At 37.5% G+C, this 23,621-nt stretch overlaps 2 protein-coding genes across 3 annotated transcripts in view; both read left to right on the forward strand.

The window, feature by feature from the left end:
- Positions 1-1,915: 1,915 nt before the first annotated feature.
- LOC122974127 (malate dehydrogenase, cytoplasmic-like) lies at positions 1,916-14,956 on the forward strand. The gene is made up of 9 exons (XM_044342044.1): positions 1,916-2,047; positions 3,984-4,082; positions 4,922-5,018; positions 8,124-8,299; positions 10,331-10,453; positions 11,520-11,696; positions 11,827-11,940; positions 14,101-14,190; positions 14,481-14,956. Exons 1-9 carry the CDS (start codon positions 2,045-2,047, stop codon positions 14,601-14,603), a joined length of 1,002 nt encoding a protein of 333 aa, XP_044197979.1. The 5' UTR covers positions 1,916-2,044; the 3' UTR covers positions 14,604-14,956.
- Positions 14,957-18,543: 3,587 nt separating this feature from the next.
- The window catches only part of LOC122974160 (UTP--glucose-1-phosphate uridylyltransferase-like), a 28,267-nt gene continuing 23,189 nt past the window's right edge, over positions 18,544-23,621 (forward strand). Inside the window, exon 1 of one of the 2 annotated variants that reach the window (XM_044342115.1) lies at positions 18,544-18,762. Coding sequence is in view for 1 of the 2 variants with exons in the window: in XM_044342105.1 (XP_044198040.1) it covers positions 23,134-23,152 (19 nt within the window). In the remaining variant the exon portion in view is untranslated. Of the gene's footprint in view, positions 18,763-22,943; positions 23,153-23,621 lie in introns of those variants that run through there. The other variant, XM_044342105.1, reaches the window with a different exon arrangement.

Below are 23,621 nucleotides of genomic sequence, written 5' to 3' on the forward strand. Positions count from 1 at the left end.
ACTGAGTTTTGTCAAATTTTAAACCAGAATCAAAAATAACACCAAGATTTCTTGCATGGTACTTTACATTCAATGACAGAGGCCCAAGGGCATTGAATTTTACATCCTCAATGGAATTTAGGAGGGAGTTAACACGGTATGGATCACATGTTTTCAGCGGGAGGTACACGTGGGTGTTGTCGGCGTAACAATGGTAGGATATATTATATGTTCTGAAAATAGACCCCAAAGGAAGCATATACAGAGAACATAAAATAGAGCCTAATATGGAGCCTTGTGGTACTCCACAGGAGATGAGTGCAGGGGAGGAGGACACATTGTCAATTCTAAAAGAGGCTGATCGGTCTTGGAGGTAGACGGCAAACCACTGAAAGGCCAATCCATGAAAGCCAACAACATGCCTAAGGCGGTTAAAGAGGACAGATTAGTCTACTGTGTTGAAGGCAGCCGAAAGATCTAAAAGAATTAAAATACTGTAATTTCCTGAATCTAAAGACAAGAACAAATCATTAATCACCCTCAGGAGAGCAAACTCTGTGCTATAGAGCATCCTAAAACCAGTTCCAGTAAATGTTAGACACATTGTTGAGGCAACACACAGATTTTTGAACAGTCATGAATGGCTCCTAAAGGGGTATATGGTGGTTCTTCAGGAGGTTCCACAGATAGTTCAGAGTCTGCAGTAGATCCCAGGAGTTCTTTAAGGGATTCCAAGGGTCCTTGAGAGATCTCCTGTAGTTCCTGAGGAGGGTCCAAGGGTACTTGAAGAAGCCTCAGAGTTTTCTTAGGGTGGTTTGGGGTCTTGAGGTGTTTCCATTGCTCTGCCTGTGGACGTTTTTGGTGTTAATCAGATTCTCCAGAGGTTCTTTGTTTCTTGAGGTGTTCTAGGGTTCCTTACAGGAGTTCTAGGTGGTTTTAGGACATTCCAACAGTTTCTGTAACTCCGTATCTGTTATATTGTTGTTTTAAATAGTCTGGCAGTTTTGTATTGTTAATTATATCTTTTGATTTAGATTTTTGGTGAAATATTGGATCATTTGAACATTTATTGAAATGTGAGAAGTTTAGAGGGAAAAATCACTATTTGGTGGAGCTGTTAACAACTCATAGATATGTGAAATGTGACCCCGACTACACACTGCTTTTTGTAAGACGTCAAAAGCCAAAAAAAGTTGGAAACCACTGGTTTCATCTTTAACAATGTGTTGTATTTTAAAAGTTTGTTATATTATCCATTGTGTCAAATCTTCATCTGAAAAGTAACTAAAGCTGTTAAATAAATGTAGTGGAGTAGAAAGTACAATATTTCCCTCTGAAATGTAGTGGAGTGGAAGTATAAAGTAGCATCACATGGAAATACTCAAGTAAAGTACAAGTACCTCAAAATTGTACTTAAATACAGTACTTGAGTAAATGTACTCCCCTCCACTGAGTATTAATAATCTAATGATGTTATATATAATAATATATTAGTCAGATAGATGAAACAAGTACTTTTACTTTCATACTTTAACTATATCAAGCTGATAATACTTATGTACTTTTACTAAAGTAGGATTTTTGATGCAGGACGTTTACCTTTAATGGAGTATTTTTACATTGCTATACTTTTACTAAAGTAAAGGATCTGAGTACCACTTCCACCACACACACACACACACACACACACACACACACACACACACACGGCAGTGCGTCTCGGCAGAACCAGCAGTGTAGTCCCGCTGTCGTCCACCAGATGTCGCCAAAATAAAGATTCCTGCAGCTCAGTTAAAAACAGTCTTTTCAGAAAATCTTCGGCTATATGCGGAGCGGGTGGGCGCGGTTTTCAGCAGAACGGTGCATTATGGGAAATTGTGTTTTCTATCACGAGTATGCTGGGTCATAAAAGCATAAAAAAACTACAATTCCCGCAGTGAGTGCGGGACGAGCCGCCTGACGTTGCAGTACAAGGGTAGAGGTGACCCCTCCGCTCCGTCTAGTCCGTCTGAGAGCAGGGAGAACAGGCTGCATCGACCCGAAACACCTCCAACCGCTGGACAAAATGGTAAGATGGACCACAAGCTGCTCTTTATCCGCTGCAGATAAAACGAAACCTAGCAGTCGTCTTCTTTTAAAAGGCGAGCCGGCATGCTAAACGATGCATTTTGACATTGAAAACAGGGCGGCAGCGTTCATTATTTCATTTTAGATTCAGTCAATGTGATTTTAAAGTTCTTCTTTTACGGGTTTTATTCGTGAAGCTTAGATTTATGGGGTCAAGGGCAAAGCTGACAAACGCGGTTTGTGGCGCAGACCGGAGACGAAAACCTGCAGATATAAGAGCAGCTTTTGCGTCAGAAAGTGCACGTTTGTTTCCGCTGTTTGACACTTTTTTGATCCTCTGTACGTTCATTCATCTGCCTCCATTTTAATCAGAGCAGACTGTGGCGTGACGTCAGCGGCATCGGCCCATTTTTTTTCTTTTTTTAATTTTTTTTTTTTTTTTTATCAACAAACATTCAAGTAAACAATCTCAGCACATACAAATCAGATTTATAAAATGACAAAAATGCACATAAAGAATATAAAATGGAAATATTATAAGATAATTACATAAAAACAGGCTGCAAATTTATTATTTTTTGTCCTGACGAGTGAATGTTAAACTTTTATCAGCTACTCGATAGATTACCAGTGGGTTTTTTTTTGGCTGAAGATGCACCAATCTGACTTTTTTCAGTCCTGATATCAATACCTGGGCTTTGGATATCGATCAATACCCGTATTAATAAATAAGCTCTATGCCTCACTGTATGGAAGAGACTGTTATCTTTCTTTAATGTGTAATGACTTAAACATAACTTTCCTAACTTTGTAAAAACAAAATGTAACAAATAAATACATACATTTATTGAATGTTTATTTATTAAAATGATGGTATCTGATACCAGATTGGCTCATCATCATTGATACCTGATCCAGCTATTTGGTTCCATATCAGACCGATATCTGATATTAGTATTGGTATCAGTGCGTCTCTATTTTTGGCTGTTGAGTGAAGCAAATCTATCAGCCGCTTAGATATTTTACCAGCATTTGGCTGCTAGTTGGAGCTAAATTTATTCCCTGTATAGAAGTAAAAACAGGACTAAACATTCCCATAAATATAAACATATTCAATCAGACATTTCAGGGAAAAAAGTTCCATAATGTTTAAATAACTATATATAACTATACAACTATAATCTTAGTTGTTTAATAAAAGCAGGATAACCGGTCATGACAGGAGCTTCCTCAGTTTGAAACCCTGATCATAAATCTGCCGACTCAACGCTTTCTTGTTTGCGAAACAGTTTATAAAATATAAAAAGCTTTATTCAGCTAATTCTAACCCTTATAAATAAATCTCAGTTTAATACACACAGATCTGCTGTTTTTCATTTATTTTTGTTGGACTTTTGTTGCATTAGTCATCACATCTGTTGTATTCATAATGTTTTTTTGATATCTTATATGTGAGATGTTTAATTACAGTCATTACTTTTGACTTTTTTTCTTCTTTGTTTTTGTATTTTGTGGCATTTTAGTTCCACTTTAGGATGAATAAAGTATTTATAAAGTAAAGTTAAACTTAATAGCTTGGTTTATATGGAAGGTAGATCTTCTTAATAGCAATAATTAAAGCTGAATGTTAGTTAAAGTTTATCTGCTGCTTGATGAATTGGTGGATTTTATTGTAGTTTGTCAGATGTCAGGTGTAACCTGGTCTGTATGAAGGAGGTTCTGCTGCTGGTGAGTCCTCTAACGAAGCGACGGAGCCTCAACACGAGGACTCCCGTCTGTTAACGATGAGCTTCACAATGTGTGTCCTTGATCCGACCAGTCCAGACCCAACAATGCTGGTTACTGCCGCTTCGTTTCCTCCCGCCGTTATTTATCTAGGTCATTGAAGTGTTTGAATCACAGCTTTCTCTCTCCCCCCCCCCCCCCTCCTCATCCAGGCTGAACCAATCCGTGTTGTGGTGACCGGCGCCGCTGGTCAGATCGCCTACTCCCTGCTGTACAGCATCGCTAAGGGAGATGTGTTCGGGAAGGACCAGGTGAGTTCTGCTTACATAACCTGCAGCCGCCCCCCCCCCCCCCCGAAGCAGATGGCTGCGCAGGGCTGTTATATAACGGAGGCACCATGAATAATACATGACGGAGATGCTGGAAGTCAATCAGAGCTGCTCATGTAGAGAGAAACTCAGTCTAAGTAGTAAAGTCAAGCTGAATTCTGCACTTTTTCAGGTTTTTTTTGCATTAATTTGACTGGTCAGGATAATAGTTTACAGCTTGAATGTTTCAAACTACAAGAAACTTGATTCTGAGACTTGAGCAACCTTGAAAAGAAGCAGATCCAGACCTGATCCCTGACCAGCTTATCATAGTTTATAAAGATGCAGCACAGTGAGAATAGAAACCACAGATTTTTTTACAGAGTTACATTTCTTCTTTTTATTTTGTTTCTTTCTCCACTTCTGTCCGTTTTCACTCCCTCGTCTCGCACAATTAGATAAAGTTTAAACATTTCTAGCAGCTTTCCTGACATTCATATAAATCCTGGAAACGTTTTTAACTTGTAGCATAGTGTTAAATATGCGGAAAAGTTCTGCTTCATCATCAGTCAAAGATATTGAATTAAAAGAATGTAGCTAATGTGATGCGTTCATGAAGATTTGATATAAAGTCAAAGAGTTTTATAAGACAGATGTGGAGACGATTGATCACCGTGTTGGAGGTTTAGAAGACTTTAAAATGTGACGTTTGTTAATTTTACAGACTTTTACTGAGTTAAATGAGTTTGAATGACCTTGAAAGTCATTGAAAGGTCCTTGTATGGACTGTTTTATTAAAGCACTTCCTGTAAATGATTTGTTTTGATCTCGTTTTTTTTTAGCCAATCATCTTGGTCCTGCTGGACATCCCCCCCATGCTGCCGGTGCTGGACGGCGTCGTCATGGAGCTGCAGGACTGCGCCCTCCCGCTGCTGAGGGGTGAGCCGCCGCCGCCGCCGCTCTGTGTGTGTGTGTGTGTGTGTGTGTGTGTGTGTGTGTGTGTGTGTGTGAATCACTTAAAGTTTCTGTTCAAAGAAGTTTCCACTCAGTCCCAAAGGAAGGAAGTGATGTCATGTCTCTGATGTGGGTCATCAATAAATATTGATCAGATCAGACTGTAATTAGAGCAACGCTCCAGTTTGTCGTGTGATGACGGATTGAAACATGGAGATGAAACTTCAGAGAATAATAACCCAGTTAAAGCTGAACAAACATGAACCTGCGAATCCGTCAAAACAGGAAACACATCCGTGAATCTGTTCGTCGTTTGGAAACTGAGGAAATATTCTCAGAACAGAAGAGTAACATGACTTTATATTTAAGCTTTTTAATTCCAATATTAAGATTTTCAGACTTAAATACTCAATATTCTCATCAGGGTTAAAAAAACTAAACATGTCTGCAACTTTTTATAGTCATGGACTATTTAGAAGTGGGGAACTCTGGGAAATAAAGACAACTGTCAATGAGAAACTGATATACAAGAAAAAATGTAAACAAACATAAAATGTGCAAAATGATAAACTATGTCAGGTTTTCCAGCCTTTGTTCAGTGGATCAGTGTGTCGTGTGGATGTTCCACATGTAAAAATATGTTTCTTTTGGATTTTTTGAAACATACGTTTTTCAGTAAATTCTGTTAATTTTCATTGTTTTGAGGTGGAGGCAGAAAGTCTAGAGACAGATACGTCATCTGCACAACCTGATACCAGTAAAGTGAGAAAACGTGTGTTTGGTTATTTGGGTGAAGTGAGCCTTTTAATTCTAAGAGTCTCATGATGATCTGAATACTAACTATTATTTTCATTATTGATTAACATGTTGATGAACCCAAAAAATATTCAGTTAAACAACAAGAAACCAGAAAATATTCACATTTAAGAAGCTGGAATCAGAGATTTTAGCCTTTTTTTTCTTAGAAAATGACCCAAAACGATCAATTAATCATCAAATTAGCTGCTGATTAATTATCTGTCGATCATTTAATGGTTGCAGCTGCTCCAGATGCTTTTCTTTGTCTTTATTTGACTTGTAATCAGCCTTCAGAGACTCAGATGAGCTGAAACGTTGGTGCAGCTTCGTCCCATCTGGAGAACATTCCAGCAGCACCAACACCCACGCTGTTTGTGTGTTATTGTCCTTCGTAACCTCCTCTCTGCTGCTGCTGCTGCTGCTGCTGCTGCTGCTGTGAGGAGGAGGAGGAGGAGGAGGAGGAGGAGGAGGAGGAGGAGGAGGAGGAGGAGGAGGAGGAGGAAGGAAGGAGGGTCTGAAACAAGGCTTCTGATTGGCTGGTTATTGAGGCCTCGTAGTAGCCAATCAGAGCGGTGTGGCGGGACAACAATGAACCCTGACTGAAGTCCAGACTGATAGCAGCAGCCGAGTTTACTTGTAACCAGCAGACAACAAACGCATCTTATCATGTCATCATCATCATCATCATCACCATCGTCGTCGTCAGCAGCTTTTTATCTGGAAGACAAACTCGCTTTGTTCTGAAACAACCTGATATGTCAGGTGGAAAAATGTCAATCAGAAGAAATTTACCTTCGTGTTGTTGTGCAATCAATCAAAAAACTATCACAAGAGTTCAATAATCATAAATAATATAAAATAAATCGATTAACTGGCTGGTTGCCAACTATTTTGATATAATTGTTCTTTAAAAAATGTCCAGTTTCTCTGATTCCAGCTTCTTAATTGTGAATATTTTCTGCTTTATTATAATAAACTGAAGATCTTTGAGTTGTGAAATGTTGGTCGAGACAATTTGAGGACGACGTCTTTTGCTTTGTGACGTTTTATAAACCGAACAACTAATCGATTAATCCAGAAAATAACATCAGTCGATATTAAAAATAATCGTCAGTTGCAGCCTTAATAAAATAGAAATATATATATATATATATTGTAATATATATTCTGAAGTTAAGAGCTGATGGTTGAGGAAAGAATTTAAAAAAGACCAGCTGAAAAGTGGAAAAAACAGGAAGTCCTGTAAACATGTACGGAGGGTCGAGGTGCACAAACGCTGTTGTTTAAAGAAATCAGTGCAACTTATCAGCTTATCAATATGTTCCTTTAGAAGAGAGCAGATAAGATATCCTCCAGTTCAAAAGGCTGCTGGTGAATCAGAGTAAATGATTATTAAACTAATAATAAGATTTTTCTTTGTACAGTTTAAAGATTGACAGACTTCACCTTCCGTATAAAAAACCACTAACGAGACTGAAGAGTTAAAATCTGCTGCGACAAATAATCAATACAAATGATCGTTTCTTTTCTTCATTATCTATAATATATAAACATGTTTTTCATTTTCAGCTTCACAAGAACTTTGACAAAATAAAACAAAGTTTAAAATCAGTGAAGTTTTATATAAATCAGTAAATATCAGTTCAAAGAATTAATAAGACTCTAAATCTGAACAAACTAAGCACTTTGCAAGCTATGAAATTAATCTCAGACTATTTTGATAATCAATTAATCGATTGGAGTCATTTTTTTAAAGAAAAAAAACATCTAAATTCTCTGATATCTTCTTAAATATGAATATTTTCTGTTTTCTTTAGTCTGTGACAGTAAACTGAATATCTTAAACGACCAAACAACTAATCAATTAATTGATAATTAACAGATTAATCACTAATGAACATAATTGTTAGTTGCAGCCTTAATGTTCTGCTATATATGATCAGAGCTGCAACTAACGATTATTTTCACTATTGATTAATCTACAGATAATTTTCTTGATTAATTGATTAGTTGTTTTGTCTGTTTATAATTTCCCAGCGTCTTTAAACGTCTCATCTTGTCCAAACAGTCTAAAACTCATCACACACGAGAAGCTAAAAGTTGTGAATTTTATCAGCATATTTGTGTCAAAAATGATTAAAACGATGATTAAATGATCGACTAATCGCTGCAGCTCTAAATGTGACTTCATGTTGTTGTTGATTTGTTTGTTTTCTAACTTTTAACATTAACGCTGTGAGTTAACATCTCTGATGATATAAAGTAAATAACCCCCCCCCCTTCCCCCCGCAGAGGTCATCCCCACTGACAAGGTGGAGGTCGGCTTCAAGGACATCGACGCCGCCATCTTGGTGGGCTCCATGCCCAGGAAGGAGGGCATGGAGAGGAAGGACCTGCTGAAGGCCAACGTGGCCATCTTCAAGACGCAGGGAGCCGCCCTGGACAAGTACGCCAAGAAGACCGTCAAGGTGACTCTTCAGTCTTTAATTTAACTCATTTATTGATTTTATTTATCTATTGACAGGCTCAAAATCTGATCAGAACAGGTTTAAATTCAGGGACTCGCTGTGTTTTTGGGATCGTTCTCCAGGACTCTGAGTTGTTTTTGTTGGACGTTTGGTGGGTGGAAAGACATTCTTTAGCTGACTGCTGCAGTCTGTCAACACCAGGAAATGAAAGTGCTGACGCAGCTCCTCCTAACAAAACTTTATTTTCCTGCAACAAAGCAGAAAGTTTCACCGCTGTCACGTTAAAGTCTCACAGCAGCTTCACGTCTCTGTAAAGCTCAAATATGGAAAAGTACGGCAGCTAAAGGGATCAAAGTTCCTCCCTGTGTGTGTGTACTGTACCGTGCAGGTCTAGCAGCAGCAGGAGGGGCCCCTAATGACCCCTAATGACCCAAAGTCCCTCCATGAGACCCGACGTCAGCGTGACGGAACAGGTTCAGTCTCTACAACAGAGGCCGAAGATCAAAACCTCACATGCAGAGACTCATGTTGGACCCTGTGACGTCTTTAAAGTCATGAAAACAGATTTTAATGCACATTTGAAGAAAAATACATTTAGAAATAAACACTTGATCTGAAATTTACTGATAAAACAGTCAAAATTAAACTTTTTACTCACTCAGTTTATCTTTTATCACCATCTGGTGATGAAAAACAACACAGATCGTGTTTGAAATGGATCAAATAATAAATTATATTAAATTAAAAATAAGACCATAAAAACATACATAGAGTAAAAACAAGTAGAAACACATGAACAAATTACACATCACACCAATCAGACGACTCAAGAAGACACAAAAGCCAATTTAAAAAGACGAGTCTTCAATAGTTATTTAAAAGCTTTTACAGAGACTGCTGACCGTATTTATACAGGAAGAGAGTTAGTGTTCAGCGGCGAGCGAGGGACATCCAGCAGGTCCTGGTTGGATGAACCTGAGTGACCTACTGGTGACGTAGGGATGGATAAGATCCATACAGGGCTCTATATGTAATAACAAGAACCTTAAAATGAATCCTAAACAGATGAGCAACCAGTGCAAAGATGTTAAAATAGTAGAGATGTGAGTCGTCCTGCTGGTGAACAGCGTTGCAGCAGCATTTTGGACCGTTTGAGACAAGTGAAGGTGGAATTACAATAGTAGAGAATTTAAACATCAAGAAGAAATAAAGAAAACACAACAGACATGAATCTTCTGTCTTGTCTGTGGAAGCCGACGAATCCTTAAAACATCAGTTCGTCCTTCATCAGTGAAAAGAAGAAGAAGAGCAGCAGCAGCAGCGAGGACGTTTTATCTGCAGATTAACTGTATTTATGTGCCTGTTTCACTAGTTCTCGGCTTTCTTGAATCAACACTGTAGAAAACATCTCAAAATGCATCAATGTTGTTTTTATTGCTGAAAGTTTAACAGACTTCAGATTAGTAAAACACATTTTCACTTTTATCTTGTTGCATTTTCTTTGCTTTCCCATGATAATTCCCTCAGCACAGAGAAAATAAAACCTTCAGTTGAAGGTTAAAAATCTTTTTGTTTCAACATGGATTTCACCAAAAAAAGCTGAACAGCCGATAAAATGATCCTTCAGGCTTCAAAACGTCAGATTTCAGCAGTGAAAAGTCTTTTTTTTTTTCTTGAGTTTATGTGAAAACAAATGAAGAAAAGAGACTAATAATACTAAAACAACAGCTCTGCCATGAATTCTCCTTTTATGACGCTTATACATTTACAGTTTCTGTTGACAGAAAGGTGATAATTCTACTTTATGGTTATTATTGAGGTCATACTGGGTGGTGATGGTGGTTTATACTGGAAAGTGTTCTTAATATTGTATAAGAGCTGTTGTATTGGGTTGCACAGGTATTCCTAATAAAGAGCCTGGTCAGTGTGTTCAGTTTTATCATTAATGTTTCGACCTGTGTGACTTGGTTGATGAAGCAGAGACACTTGTGAGTCTGATGAAGGTGTTTTTGGTTTTTTTCGTCCCGTCAGGTTCTGGTTGTCGGAAACCCGGCGAACACCAACTGTCTGATCGCCTCCAAGTCCGCTCCATCCATCCCCAAAGAGAACTTCTCCTGCCTGACCCGACTGGACCACAACCGAGCCTGCTCCCAGGTACACACACTCGTTTGTTCCTCTATTCATGTGAACAAGTGAAGGCTTTTTGTCAATCAGACATATCGTCGGTGACATTAATTTACATAATGACAGAGCTGCAATAGAAAGGAAGAAGCTTTTTATTCCTTCACAGGCTGCATCACTGATGGATTTTTAAACACATTTTGACTTAAAACCTTATTGAACATGTCTTCCATAAAACATGTTTGCATCAGTTTCATCATTCCACATTAACACAGAGAGAATTCTGCTGCATATTTTAATATTTTCCTATAAACTCACTGTATGTATGTAAAGAGTTTTGCTGGATATTCATTTATTCATCCATGCAGATGTTATGAAAATGTAAAATCTAAAGAGAATGAGAGCTGCTCATGTTATTACTGTGGTTGTTAAAAGGGTTTTTAACCGTTTTTATTGCGGTCGCATTGTGAGGGGAAAATAGTTTTTACATTCTGATCTCACATGAGACGTCTCTCTGGTTTAATTTTATTTTCTTGTATAAGAGATGAAGATTGTTATAAGAAATGTAGTAGTTATTTTAAAAGAGGCAGAACAAACTGTTTATTTCTCTCTCTGTTACTTGTTTGGCCGCTACGGCGGCTTTTAACTTAATCTGACAGCGTGTAATTATGTTGTGTTGAAAGAGTTACAGAAATGTTGCCCCAGTGGCTCCGTCTCTGTTTTAGAAACAACACCAACATGTTATTTTTATGTTAAGAGATGAAAATATAAGAACTGATGTCAGACCTTGAGACTGAGTGTCTGTATCTGAGAATTTACTGAAGACTTAAATTAAAAACAAAAAGCAAAAAAACAGATTTTTAAGCATTTTAAACACTTTTTAGAAGCATAAATATGGAAAAAATGTGATTCTGTTTTCAATTTTCTGTAAAAATCTGTAGGACCTGAATGAGTCATTAGAAAGGACTTATGTTTTTATCTGCATTATAATTATTACATAGAGATTTGATTGTTGCATCATTCCAGTAACTGTTTATTTTACACATAATTAGAATAAGTACTTAATGACTCTGCTGTCGTCTCCGTCTCTCTCCTGCAGGTGGCGATGCGCTGCGGTGTGTCCTCCGACAAAGTGAAGAACGTCATCATCTGGGGGAACCACTCCTCCACCCAGTACCCCGACGTCCACCACGCCAAGGTCAACCTCAGCGGCAGCGAGGTGGGCGCCTACGACTGCATCAAGGACGACGCCTGGCTCAGAGGAGAGTTCATCTCGGTGAGCGCCGCCCGCTTTTCGTCTGATCTGGGTTTTTTGTTTTTAAGCTAATGGATCATTTATGCTGTCTAGATCTCTCTGCTTGTTTTCCTTGAGGTTCTTTTCAAACCTCTTCGTCTTCCTCCTGCAGACCGTGCAGCTGCGCGGCGCCGCCGTCATCAAGGCCAGGAAGCTGTCCAGTGCCATGTCTGCCGCCAAGGCCATCTGCGACCACATGAGGGACATCTGGTTCGGCACCAAGGAGGTCAGTATGGACAGAGAGGCTTTAAAAGATGGAGAAAAAAATTGAAAAAAACACCTGGAAAAGTCTTGAAATTTAAACAATGATCTCCAGGACTGAGTTGCAGCAGCTGTTCATAAATGCATCACTGAGTTTGTGCATAAAATCCTTCCTGACTTCTTAGCAACCACTAGCTAGGTCACATCATTAAAACTTTAGAAATGTCTCAGTAAACATGTAAGTTATGTGTAAAACAAGAAGAAGTGACTGTAGCATCTCAAACTGTAACATAACTTCCAAAAATAATAAATTTTAGGAGCCAAAAGATAAAATAAAGTTAGCTGCCAGTCCTTAGTGAATGTAGGTGTTTTATTTCCATCTGCATACATGGAGAAATATGTGTTTTATAATGAGTGATGCTAAGCTAATCAGAGTTATTTGATAATATAGTCTGACATAATTGGCATAATGTTTTGTACTTTGAGGTTTAGTGTGTTTTTTCTGTGAGATGTAAAGTGTCGGGTCAGACATGTCGACCATATTTCATATTACCTTTTACTCTTCAATCTAAAAGGCTCAAATATTAGCCAACGTTAGCTTTGTCAGTCAGGCAACAGTCACACCTGCTGTGTAAATATTTAGTGACAGCTCATCTCTGTGTGTGGTTCAACTGGTTTTAATTTAGTGATGCCTAAATCTGCAATTAATTCAGTGTTTTCACACTGACTCTTCAACTGCAACACGTCTGCTGACACTTCAACTCCTTTCTCTGTTTTCACTTCGTATGACGCTTCAACTGATATCAGCTTTCAGTTTTTAAACTTGAACAGATACTTCAACCTTCTTTCATCACTACCGCTTCAACTCCTTTTAACACGTTCTGATCATTCAGCTTCAACTCAGGTGTTCAATTTAACATCATTCAGCACTTACACATAAACTCAAACTCTTACAATATTGCTCCACGCCATCTCATATTTATGTATCATATTTTCTCTAATAACGGTCGGGGGTGTGGTCGACACGAACAAATAAAGGCCGGGGAGGGAAAAAACAAGGATGGATTGAGGTCGTATTCAGACCAAATCACGTGTCGCTGCGCACCTCTGCAGGGTTGTGCAGCGGTGTGCGGGGGGGTGTGGGTGTGTTTATTTGTGCTCTAGAAAGTAACTGCTGTGAAACAATTAGATATTGTTTTTTTATTAATCTGATTCACTGCTTTCTTACCAGCTCCATCTCTTCATTCACTCTCTAGCTCCCTCTCTCTCTTTTTCTCTCATCTTTTTTTAAAATGAGTTGAGAAACCGACAGCAAAGCCTAACTTTACTTTTAACGTTATCAAATGAAAAGAAACGTCTGCCCCCCTCCTCTTCATGTCTGTTACAATGTGACTGTGGTTTGTAGTAATGTACAAGTGCCACAAGATGGCGGTAGCTATAATTGAAGTAGCATATAGGACCTGTGAAAGTGTCAGTAACTAAATTTTCCACCAATGCCACAACACTGTAGAGGGCGAACATGGCACCAACCAGACGGAAGTTTGACGTCAAATTTAAAGAGAGTTTTGCAATATGTGGAGGAAAATTAAGGAGCGAAAGCTGCAAGACATTTTGACACTGACCCGAAAAGGCTCAGATACTGGAAAAAACAGCAGTGTGAGCTGCTGTTAGCTGACAAGAGGAGAGCACGGCTAGCTGGAGGTGGGAAGAAGAAAGTTAGCTTGGAGCTAACATTAGAGAGACAGCTGATTGATATTTGATATTTGACTGTGCTGTTAACTGGCTATTAATGTTTATATCCAGCGTAACGGTACCTCAGATTTGTTTAGTTTTTAACTGACACTGGGCATATTTCCCCTCCTTTACTTGACCAGTCATACTTCACACAAGTTATATTGAAATGTTTGTGTAACAAAAAATTAACAGAGCAAACGGAAGCAGATCAGAAAACAGGGAGGCTTTGTACTAAAATATGAGCAAATATACTTATCAAATAGAGGGAATTAGGAATAAAGGCCTCTCTCTAATATAAGCCTGGTACCCTCTGCAGTTGAGGTAAATAAAGGCCACTATTAGAGAAAATACGGTATGTATTAGTGGAGATGTTTAAGGTTTTTTTGTGTTGTTGTGTTTTTTGTTTTTTTTTTTATACACGTTGACGTCTTTTTATGCTTCCTGTCAACAGGGCGAGTTCATCTCTATGGGTGTTTACGCTGCCGGAAACACCTACGGCATCCCAGAGGACCTCATCTACTCCTTCCCTATTCAGATCAAGGTGAGTCCATCCAATCAGCAGCCAGAACAGAGTGAAGAACAACCTGCATGTTTTATAACGCTGTACTTTGAAAAGACAGGCAACTGATGGATGGATGTATTTGTTGTTTACGGTTTTACTGTGATTTTATACTGTAAAATAATCTAAAATCCTTTTTGCTCATGTTAATGGAAGATCTCAGAGAGGAAAGAGGATTTTTTTCGTGTTTATAATTTGAAGAGAGAACGTGACGAGCGTATTTGAAGCATTTTCAGATATAACCTCTCTCTCTGTCGTCCCCCCCCCTTCAGAACAAGACCTGGAAAATGGTTGACGGACTCCCCATCAACGACTTCTCTCGGGCCAAGATGGACGCCACAGCGGCCGAGCTGGTGGAGGAGCGAGACACCGCCCTGGACTTCCTGTCCCAGTGACTGGTGCCCCCTACTGGCCAACAGCAGCACTTAGATCCCCCGAAGACCGGCTGCTCGCGGCTGTGAAGGCGAAGCCCTCCACTCTTGTAACCGTCCCAACTGGCGTCTGTGTTACCTCCTCTGTGTGTGTGTGTGTGTCTCTCGGTGTGATTGTGTGTGTGTGTATGTGTGTGAGTGTGTGTGTGTCATCAGGCCACCTCTTCAGGTTTTTTTAGAAAACCTGTTTAATGATCACAACCTGGCCTCCTGAGAGAATGTCTCTGTCGGTAGACGATAACACGCACTAGCTGTCCAGAAACTGTAACGGAACATGATATCACCAATAAAACAACGACAAAAATGACAGACCAAAACCAAGTCTCTTTGATTTTTATTATTATTTAGTCTCATTAAAGTCTGCTGGTCAAATAGTCATCACAGATGTGCTTTTCTACAGTGAAAATTACAGTCAAAAACTTGATGTGATACAGTATGAATTGCATGTTTTCATTCAGTGTTATAATGTGAAATGTGAAAGAATATACAGTAGATATGACAAAAAGGGCAAATAGGTGAGTAAACGTAAAAATGATTTCATTTATTTCAGTAAAATACAAACTTTTTGTTGATCTGTAAATGTAAAAAACTGACAGATTTCTCAGCTCTACATTTTCCAGTTTCTAAAATTTCCGTCGGAAAACTCCGTAAACTTATTCTTTTTTATTATCATTATTTTTATTATTATTGCAAGACAAAAGCATGTTTTTATTAAGTGTTATGTTATTATGTAATTATTTTATTTTTATTATTATTATTATTATTATTATTATTATTATTATTATTATTATTGCAAGACTAAAGACAAAACACTGACAGAACACCAAGAGGAAGACAAAAACAAAGGATAGAAGACGATTAAACATTTTGTCAGGGAACAATAGAACAAGGTGACGTTAGTTGTTGCGTAATGTGTTGACATGATGTTAGTGTATGTGCGCATGTGTATATATGTGTGTGTGTGTGTATCTGTTCCACACAGTCAATCTGGGATGAACACAAATAAAATTTGTAGGGTGGATAAGGGAAAGCAAAAAAAAACCTAAATAAATGTATATTTATACTAATCCTACTATTGTAGGACCACCGATGCTACTACTAGACCACTACTAATGATAATAGGCAAGGCAAGTTTATTTTCTGTAGCACATTTCAACAACAAGGCAATTCAAAATGCTTTACATAAACAGAATATGAAAGCAACACAAGTAAAAAGACGTACAAAAACAAGTAAAAAGTGTTAAATTTGGAAATAAAAGGAAGCTAAAAGGGAATAAGACATAAAGCAAGAAAATAAAAGTTACAGTGCAGTGTAAAATATTAACCCTCAAATTTGGTAAAAGGCAAACAGAAAAGTCTTCAGCTGTGATAATAATAACAACAACAACAATAATAATAATAATAATAATAATGCTAACAATCAAGTCGGGCATCAGGGAGCTCCAGAGCGGGTCAACAGGATTATTGTTTCCTTTTGTAATTACTAGCATGAATTTTAACTTTTTTGCCATTACTACTGTTTTTTCTATATATATTTATACATTATTTTATCATAACTAGTGTTTATTTTAACTGATGCCGGTCCAGCTTTGGGTCAACCCCCCCAGACCCTTATAGGAGGGAGCTGATACATCATGGTCTTTATCTTTCACCAAACTGCTCCCACACCCTGAGGAGGAGACCTGAACCATCAGAGTTCCCCAGATGACGCTCCAGCCACCAGTGATAAGACAGAGCACTCCTTCAACTCCTTCAACAGTGTCCAAAACAATAAGTTACGTAAACATTTAATATCCTCAGTGGCAAAAAAAGATAAGATTAAACAAAACGAACACAAGGCAATATAAAAAAAAGACAGAAAGGATTGTAAAATGTAAAATAAAATAGAAGATAAACATGAGATAAAATGGAATAAAGCAGAATAAACAAAAGATATTACAGAGCATTTAGAGATTGAAGTAAATCGCCAAAAACTTTTTGATTCTGGGATAAAACAGCAGGTGACAGTATTTCATCATTCAGGTCTGTTATATCAACAGAGAAATCTGGATCACCAGTGTCAAATTAATCATAATCATCATAGAAACCCATCAGAAAACTAATAAAGACTGATTTCTATCAGGCTTTATTCTATCTACATGTACTGTATATTATGTGATTTCCATCATGTCCTCCAGTGAATCATTTGAACCACAAGGGGGCAGCAAAGACCTGAACTGAACATGAATGGTCACCTAATTGATCCTCATTCATTCATCCAGTTATTTATTCATAATTTCAGGAGCTTTATAAGAAGCTACATTTCTAAACTCTTATGTTTATCTCCCCATATTTGGAGAAGTGACTATAACAGGTGACTATATCCTCCATAATATTAACTGTGAATTTGCACCACCAAACTATAATACCAGCTATGGTCGGTCCTGTGTTAGAACCAGTTGTCTTATAAGCAACTTCCACATCTCTGCTGGCCTCCATCCAGGAACCACAGATGGAAATGCTAAATAAATATAAAATGAAATAAATAAATTGAGGGTCTCTGTCTTAAAATCTAGTTTTAGTACCGATATCTATGTATATATTTTTCAATATACGTTGTTCTCCTTTGATGTAAAAGGTTCATTTGGCCTGCAGAGTAATAACCAGCTGTGGAAGAAGCACTGAGACATTTTATTTAAGTAAAAGTAGCATTAACATAATGAAAAAAATCTCCTTTACAAGTAAAAGTCCTGAAAAATTTTGAATTATAAGTTTTGGTGTCAAAATGTACTTAATGTATCAAAGGTAAAAGTATTAATCAAGCAAAATGGCCTCATTTAGTGTTACAGTGTTACATTTATCAAATATATATTATTGGAATATATAATACATATACATACATATAATAAATAATACATATACATATAATACAGATTCATTGACGTGTTTTAATGTTTTCAAGGTAAAGCTGGAAGAACTTACACTGTTGTGTAATCTCAGCTATGAAAATCCATCTTCTATAAACTGATCACATGTTTTACATATAAAATATTGATCTGAAAAGCAGCTCGTAACTATAGCTGTGAAATAAATGTAGTAAAAAGTAGGAAATTTCTTGAGCTGCAACGATTAATTTGATTAATCGCCAACTATTGAATAATTCGCCAACTGTTTTGACAACTGATTAATTGTTTTGAGTCATTTTCAAGGAAAAAATGTCCAAATTCTCTGAATGTTCTGGTTTCTTTAATCCTCTCTGACAGTAAACTGAATATTTTTGGATTAACAAAACATTCAAGGATCATCTTGAGTTTTGGGAAACAGTGACTGAGATTTTTCACCATTTTTTTTTTGACATTTTATAGACGAAACAACGAATCAGTTGATCAAGAAAATAATCAACAGATTAGTTGATAATGAAAATGTCAATCTGATGGTGTGGAGTAAAAGTAAAAAAGTAGCAAAAAATAGAAATACTGAAGTACAAGTATCTTAAAATTGTACTTCAGTACAGACTAGAGTAAATGTACTTAGTTACGTTCCCCAACTTTTAATGAGAAGGACAATGAAGTTGCAAAACTAAGAATTTAAGAAAAAACAGCTGCATTTACTATAAAAATAACTGAGAATGAAGTCAAATTTGTCTGCAATATAAACTAAAATAAATTAAATATAAATAAAACTGAATGAAAATGGTGTAAAAGGCGATGAAATGTGAATAAAATGCATTTAAAGTTATAAAAACACGAGTAATACGAGTTGTTTACGTTGTATTAAAAATAGAATAGCTTGTTTGAGTCTACAGGTGAGATGATCCTGAAGGGGGCGGGACATGAGGGCAGCTCCGTCTGATTGACAGGCTTTCTAGACCAATCACCGCTCTCATTTAAAACAGTTAGCCGTTACGTCACTACGCTGTAGAAAGGCGGTGTGTCCGCGCTGCAGCAAGCTAGGCTGGCTGTCAGCTACCGGAGCTAACAGCAGGAGGATGACACCACAGCGGCTCTAAACGCTTTTAACTCCACTTTGTCCCCCCAAAACTGAGTCCCCCCGGTAACGTTAGTCTGTGCGGCTCTGAGGTTTTTCCGTGTTGTCCCCGGTTTGTTTCTGAAGCTCTTCCGGTACTTTTGACAGTGTTGTTCAGGTGGGTAACATGCAGAGCTGTGGCTGTTTGTGCACCAAAAAGTTCGTGAAAGCAGAGTGTTGTTTGCAGCTTTTTGGGGTGGGATTTGAATGAAAATTCAAAAGCATTAAAAGACGTCTGAGCTGCTGGCATGAAGCTGCTTCCGCCCTGTGTGTGTATAAATCTGTGTTTATAAGTGTGTGTGTGTGTGTGTGTGTGTGTGTGTGTGTGTGTGTGTGTTGGTGAGTGGCTCCTACAGTAAACTGTCACCAGTGACTTCACACACAGATACATACAAATCCCAAAATACAATTTCCAGCTGTGCTTCTAAATATATCGATATGTGCAATGAAAATATAGAAACCTCTCCAAGAGATGAATATTGACATGTACAATTGCATTTATTCTATTAATAAATAAGCAAATTAATTTTATATATTGTTATTTCCCTTCTAAACAAGGGTACAAAGTGCTTTACAACACAAAATAAGAACAAAGCTGAAACAGGGAAACAAAACATACTGAGAGGTATAAATAGAGCTGCAATGATTAGGCGATTAGTTGCCAACTATTAAATTAATCAACTATTTTGATGAGTAATTTTTTTTTAAGAAAAAAATGACCAAATTCTCTGATTCCAGCTTCTTAAATGTGAATATTTCCTGGTTTCTTTAGTCCTCTATGACAGTGAACTGAATATCTTTGGGTTATGGACATTTGAGGACGTCCCCTTGGGCTTTGGGTCAGAGATTGACGTTTTATAGACCAAACAACTAAACGATTAATCGGCTAATCAAGTAAAAATAATCAACAGATTAATCAGTAATGAAAATAATTGTTAGTTGCAGCCCTAGATATAAGATAACGCTAGTTTATTAGTGCAGCACCTCTCAACAACAAAGCAAATCAAAGAGTTTTATGATACAAAAAGGCATTAAGATAAAAAAAGATTCACAAGACAATATGAAAAGACACAGCGGTATGTAAATAGAAAATAACAATGAGCTAAAGATGTAAAATCAATATAAAAGCATTATTAAGACGTAGGAAACAAACCAAGAAGATTTTAGTTGCTTTAGAAATACATTAAAGTGGTGTTTGTGTGAATTTGGATTAGTAAACAAGATTGATAAGCATAAAATAAATACTATTCCATATTTTCCTGCTGAACCACTGGTCCCTGAAGGCCCCTCGAGGTTTCCCAGATCACACACAGACAACTGAAAATATGTTTTAAAAGCCTCAGACTAAATACTGCCTTGACCTTTTCACACAAGGTCAAAGTAAAGGTCACCATTATAGTCTCACTGAGGAAGTTGTCACACAATCATTTAAAGCACCAAAACACATAAATTACACAGATTCACCAAACACTCACTGATTGTAAACATAAAGATGACAAAATGATACAATTTTAAAGTACAGCAAATAATTTTAAAGGAGCAGTGTGTCGGATTCGGTGACATCTAGTGGTGAGGTAGCAGATTGCAACCAACTGAATACCCTCCTCTTCCTCCTCTTCCTCCCCTTCCAACCATGTAGGAGAATCTACGGTGGCTGTGAAACTCGTGAAAGGCTCTCTAGAGCTAGTGTTTGGTTTGTCCGTTCTGGGCTACTGTAGAAACATGGCGGTGCAACATGACAGGCTCATGGATGTATAATAAGAGCTGGATAGGGCGCCGCCGCCCAGTGGTCACCAGCGGTATTGCAGCAAAAAATCCCCCTGTGGCCCAGAAAGCATTTCCCCGTAGACCACCACTGAGACGTCTGTAAAACTGTTGACAATTATGACTCTTTCTATCATGAACTTTTGATTTATGGAGGTTTTATCTTTGTAAAACTTTCCTGGAGCTGAAAAAAGCGATTTAAAAATCAGTGACGTCTTCACAATGTAAAGTCTGTGGTCCAAGCGGGAATTCGTGGGCGGGGCCAGCGGGGGAAACACTACTGCACATATTCAATGGGCTGGAAGCTTGAAACTTTTTTGGCGCATGCGCCTGCCGAGCGTTTCTTTTAGGACTAAATGGGCGCCATTTTTAGTCCAGTATCCAGCTCCATGGTCAGGCTCCGTGGACGAGGACCTGCTCTCTATGTAGACATAAATGGCTCGTTCTGAGGTTTTCAGGTGATTATACACTAATTAAAACATCCTTATTATTATTATATTCTATTTCTGCCGAGTCCGTCCCGCTAGGTGCCACTAAATCTTACACACTGCTCTTTTAAGACAAATCTCCTGCATCTGACAAAAGATAGAAATTCAACTAAGACTACATGTAAAAAAACACTTTTCTGAGCTATTTCTGGGAAGATCTTAACATCCACTGGATCGCCAGCGACCCACTTTAGCCAGTTGTTAGTGGTAGCATCACGCAGTAATGAGTCAAAGCAGTTGGCACAATTTGGCCATTTGGAGATGACTGGAGAGGTTCAGGGACACCACAAACTAAAAACTCCCTAGCTCCCATAAGGTTAGGCCTAGAGGTCTGGAAGTTTATACAGGTTGACAAGATGTAGAAGGTTTATGGTGTTCTGCATAGTTATTGTTATTCAAATATGACTCATGATCGACGAGGACCAAAAACACTTTTTTGAGCCTTATTTGAACTGATGTAGTTTTGTTTGTATTTTAGCCACATGCTAAACAAACACATGTCTAGAAACTAGAAGATGTTACCTTTCAAATGAAGCCTAATACATGCATCATGGCCTTACAGTTCTTCTGTTATAAGCTTTTCCATGTGGGTATGCCAAATAGGCGAAAACTCTATAAAAAGGGTGGATGGACATTTCTGAGAAGCTGCTGACAAAACTGCACAAACGCCACGTTACTTTAACAGCTTTCTGATTTTCTTGCAGCTCAAAGTTTAAGATGTGAAACAAATATTCAAATGCAAATAACAAAGTTATTGTCAAATTATAGTAAATAAACTTCAGTCATTTTCTATGACGGCTACCAGAGCGCAGCAACTTTATACGTTTATTAGTGACGTTCAAAACTTCCTTTACTGTAAACTAGAGCTTGATAATCTTTAAACTTATGTGCGTCTTCCAAGAAGCTTTTTAAATGAGAGATACAGTTCATATTTCTCTTTACTGGTGATACTGGTGATACTGGTGAGAGTATGATAGCTGAGTTCAGTAGTGACTTTGATAAAAAAAATAATATGTTTTTACCTCTTTTTGCATTTAAAAAGCCAAAGTTCTTAAATGTTAAATGTTGTCTAAACAAATAAAATACATAATATATAATAATAATATATAATATTTTATTTAAACATGTAGCTTGTTCACGAGAGACGTGTGTACAAGAATAAACATGTACAGTTAAAGCAAAAACAGACTCACAGTTAAACGTTATTTTCACATTAATAAAAAGCAATTACAAGTTGGAAACACATAAATACAGACTTCTGAAATGTACAAGTGAAATTAGAGAGTTTAAGAAGATTATGAATCTGATGTCAGTTTAAAGACTCGGTCTGAAAGTAATGATTATGTTCATAATCTGCTGATTATTTCTCTTAATTGTTTTGTTTATATAACATCAAAAAACAGTAAAAAAACGCAATTTTCTAGAGTCCAAAGAACAAACCAGGAAGATTTTAGTTGCTTTATACATGGATGAAATGGCCTTTGTGTGTATTTGGACTATTAAACTGTATCATCCTTAAACAAGAGTCCAAAACCCAAAGATAATCAGTTTACTATCATAGAGGAGCATGAAAACCAGATCAATAATCACATTTAGGAAGCTGCAACCAGTGATTTTACTCATAAAAACTGTTTTTGGTTTTGTTTGATCAACAAAATATCATTTTACAACAGTTTAAAACAGAGAAAAAAAGCAGCAAATCATCACATTTGAGAAGCTGTAACAACTTACACAATAAAACCATCACATTAATTGATCTTAATTAATTTTCTGTCAACTAATTGATAAATCGGCTCATCGTTTCAGCTCTAACTGTCGTTTTCTCTACAGGACAAACTTTAAATAGAGATCAGAGTTGTGTGACGTGCAGGTCGGGCCCTCGAGTGGGCAGGACAGTCACCACACACACACACACACACACACACACACACTCCCTCGCTGTATGATTGGTGTGTGTGTGTTGGGTTGTGGGCAGGCCTTGTGTTCAGCTGTAGAGTCGGAGCAGCAGATCTGTGATCTTCCTCCGAGCTGAGGATGAGGAAGACGTCTGTTGTTCTCTGACAGCTGCCGACTTTTTCTTTTTTTTTTCTTTGTTTTTGTCTTTGGGACCATTTTTCACTTTCTAACACACACATGGACTCACAGTGAGCCGACACACGCGCCCGTTAACCAACACCTGCCAGCTGCTTCCTCTCCTCCTCTTTATCATTATCGCTTTGTTTAACATTTCTGCTAAAATGTCTCTAACTGTAGCTGGTAAGTTTCTCTTCTAGTAGAAGTTTTTTTAAAACATTTTGTCTATTTGTCCAAATGTTAATAAGTAATTTTCTGATTTGCACTGATTGTCTGTTGTTGACTTTTCTTACACTGTATTTAAGAGGTTAAAGTCCAACATGCTTTTAGTTTATCATGTTAAATTCATCCTAACACACATATATATAAAATCATGTATAAAAGTTGTCAGTTAACTCCAGTTGTGACACATAACGAGCAGCTTCCTGTTAGATATACAAACAAACTCTGTAACAACATGTTTGTGTCACTGAATGTTGCTTTTTATATCATGATTTAGTGAAAAGTTGAACCGTAACTTCAGTGTTTGTACATTTAAGCTTAAATTCAGGTTTTTCTTGTAACCTGAACTTTGGAAACTCTTAAAAATATGTGTCAGCATTTCAGTTAAAGAAGTGAATTTATTGACGTGAGAATGTGTAAAAAAAAAAAA

The sequence above is a fragment of the Thunnus albacares genome, chromosome 3 (genome assembly GCF_914725855.1).
Source record: "Thunnus albacares chromosome 3, fThuAlb1.1, whole genome shotgun sequence".
Lineage (NCBI taxonomy): Eukaryota > Metazoa > Chordata > Actinopteri > Scombriformes > Scombridae > Thunnus > Thunnus albacares.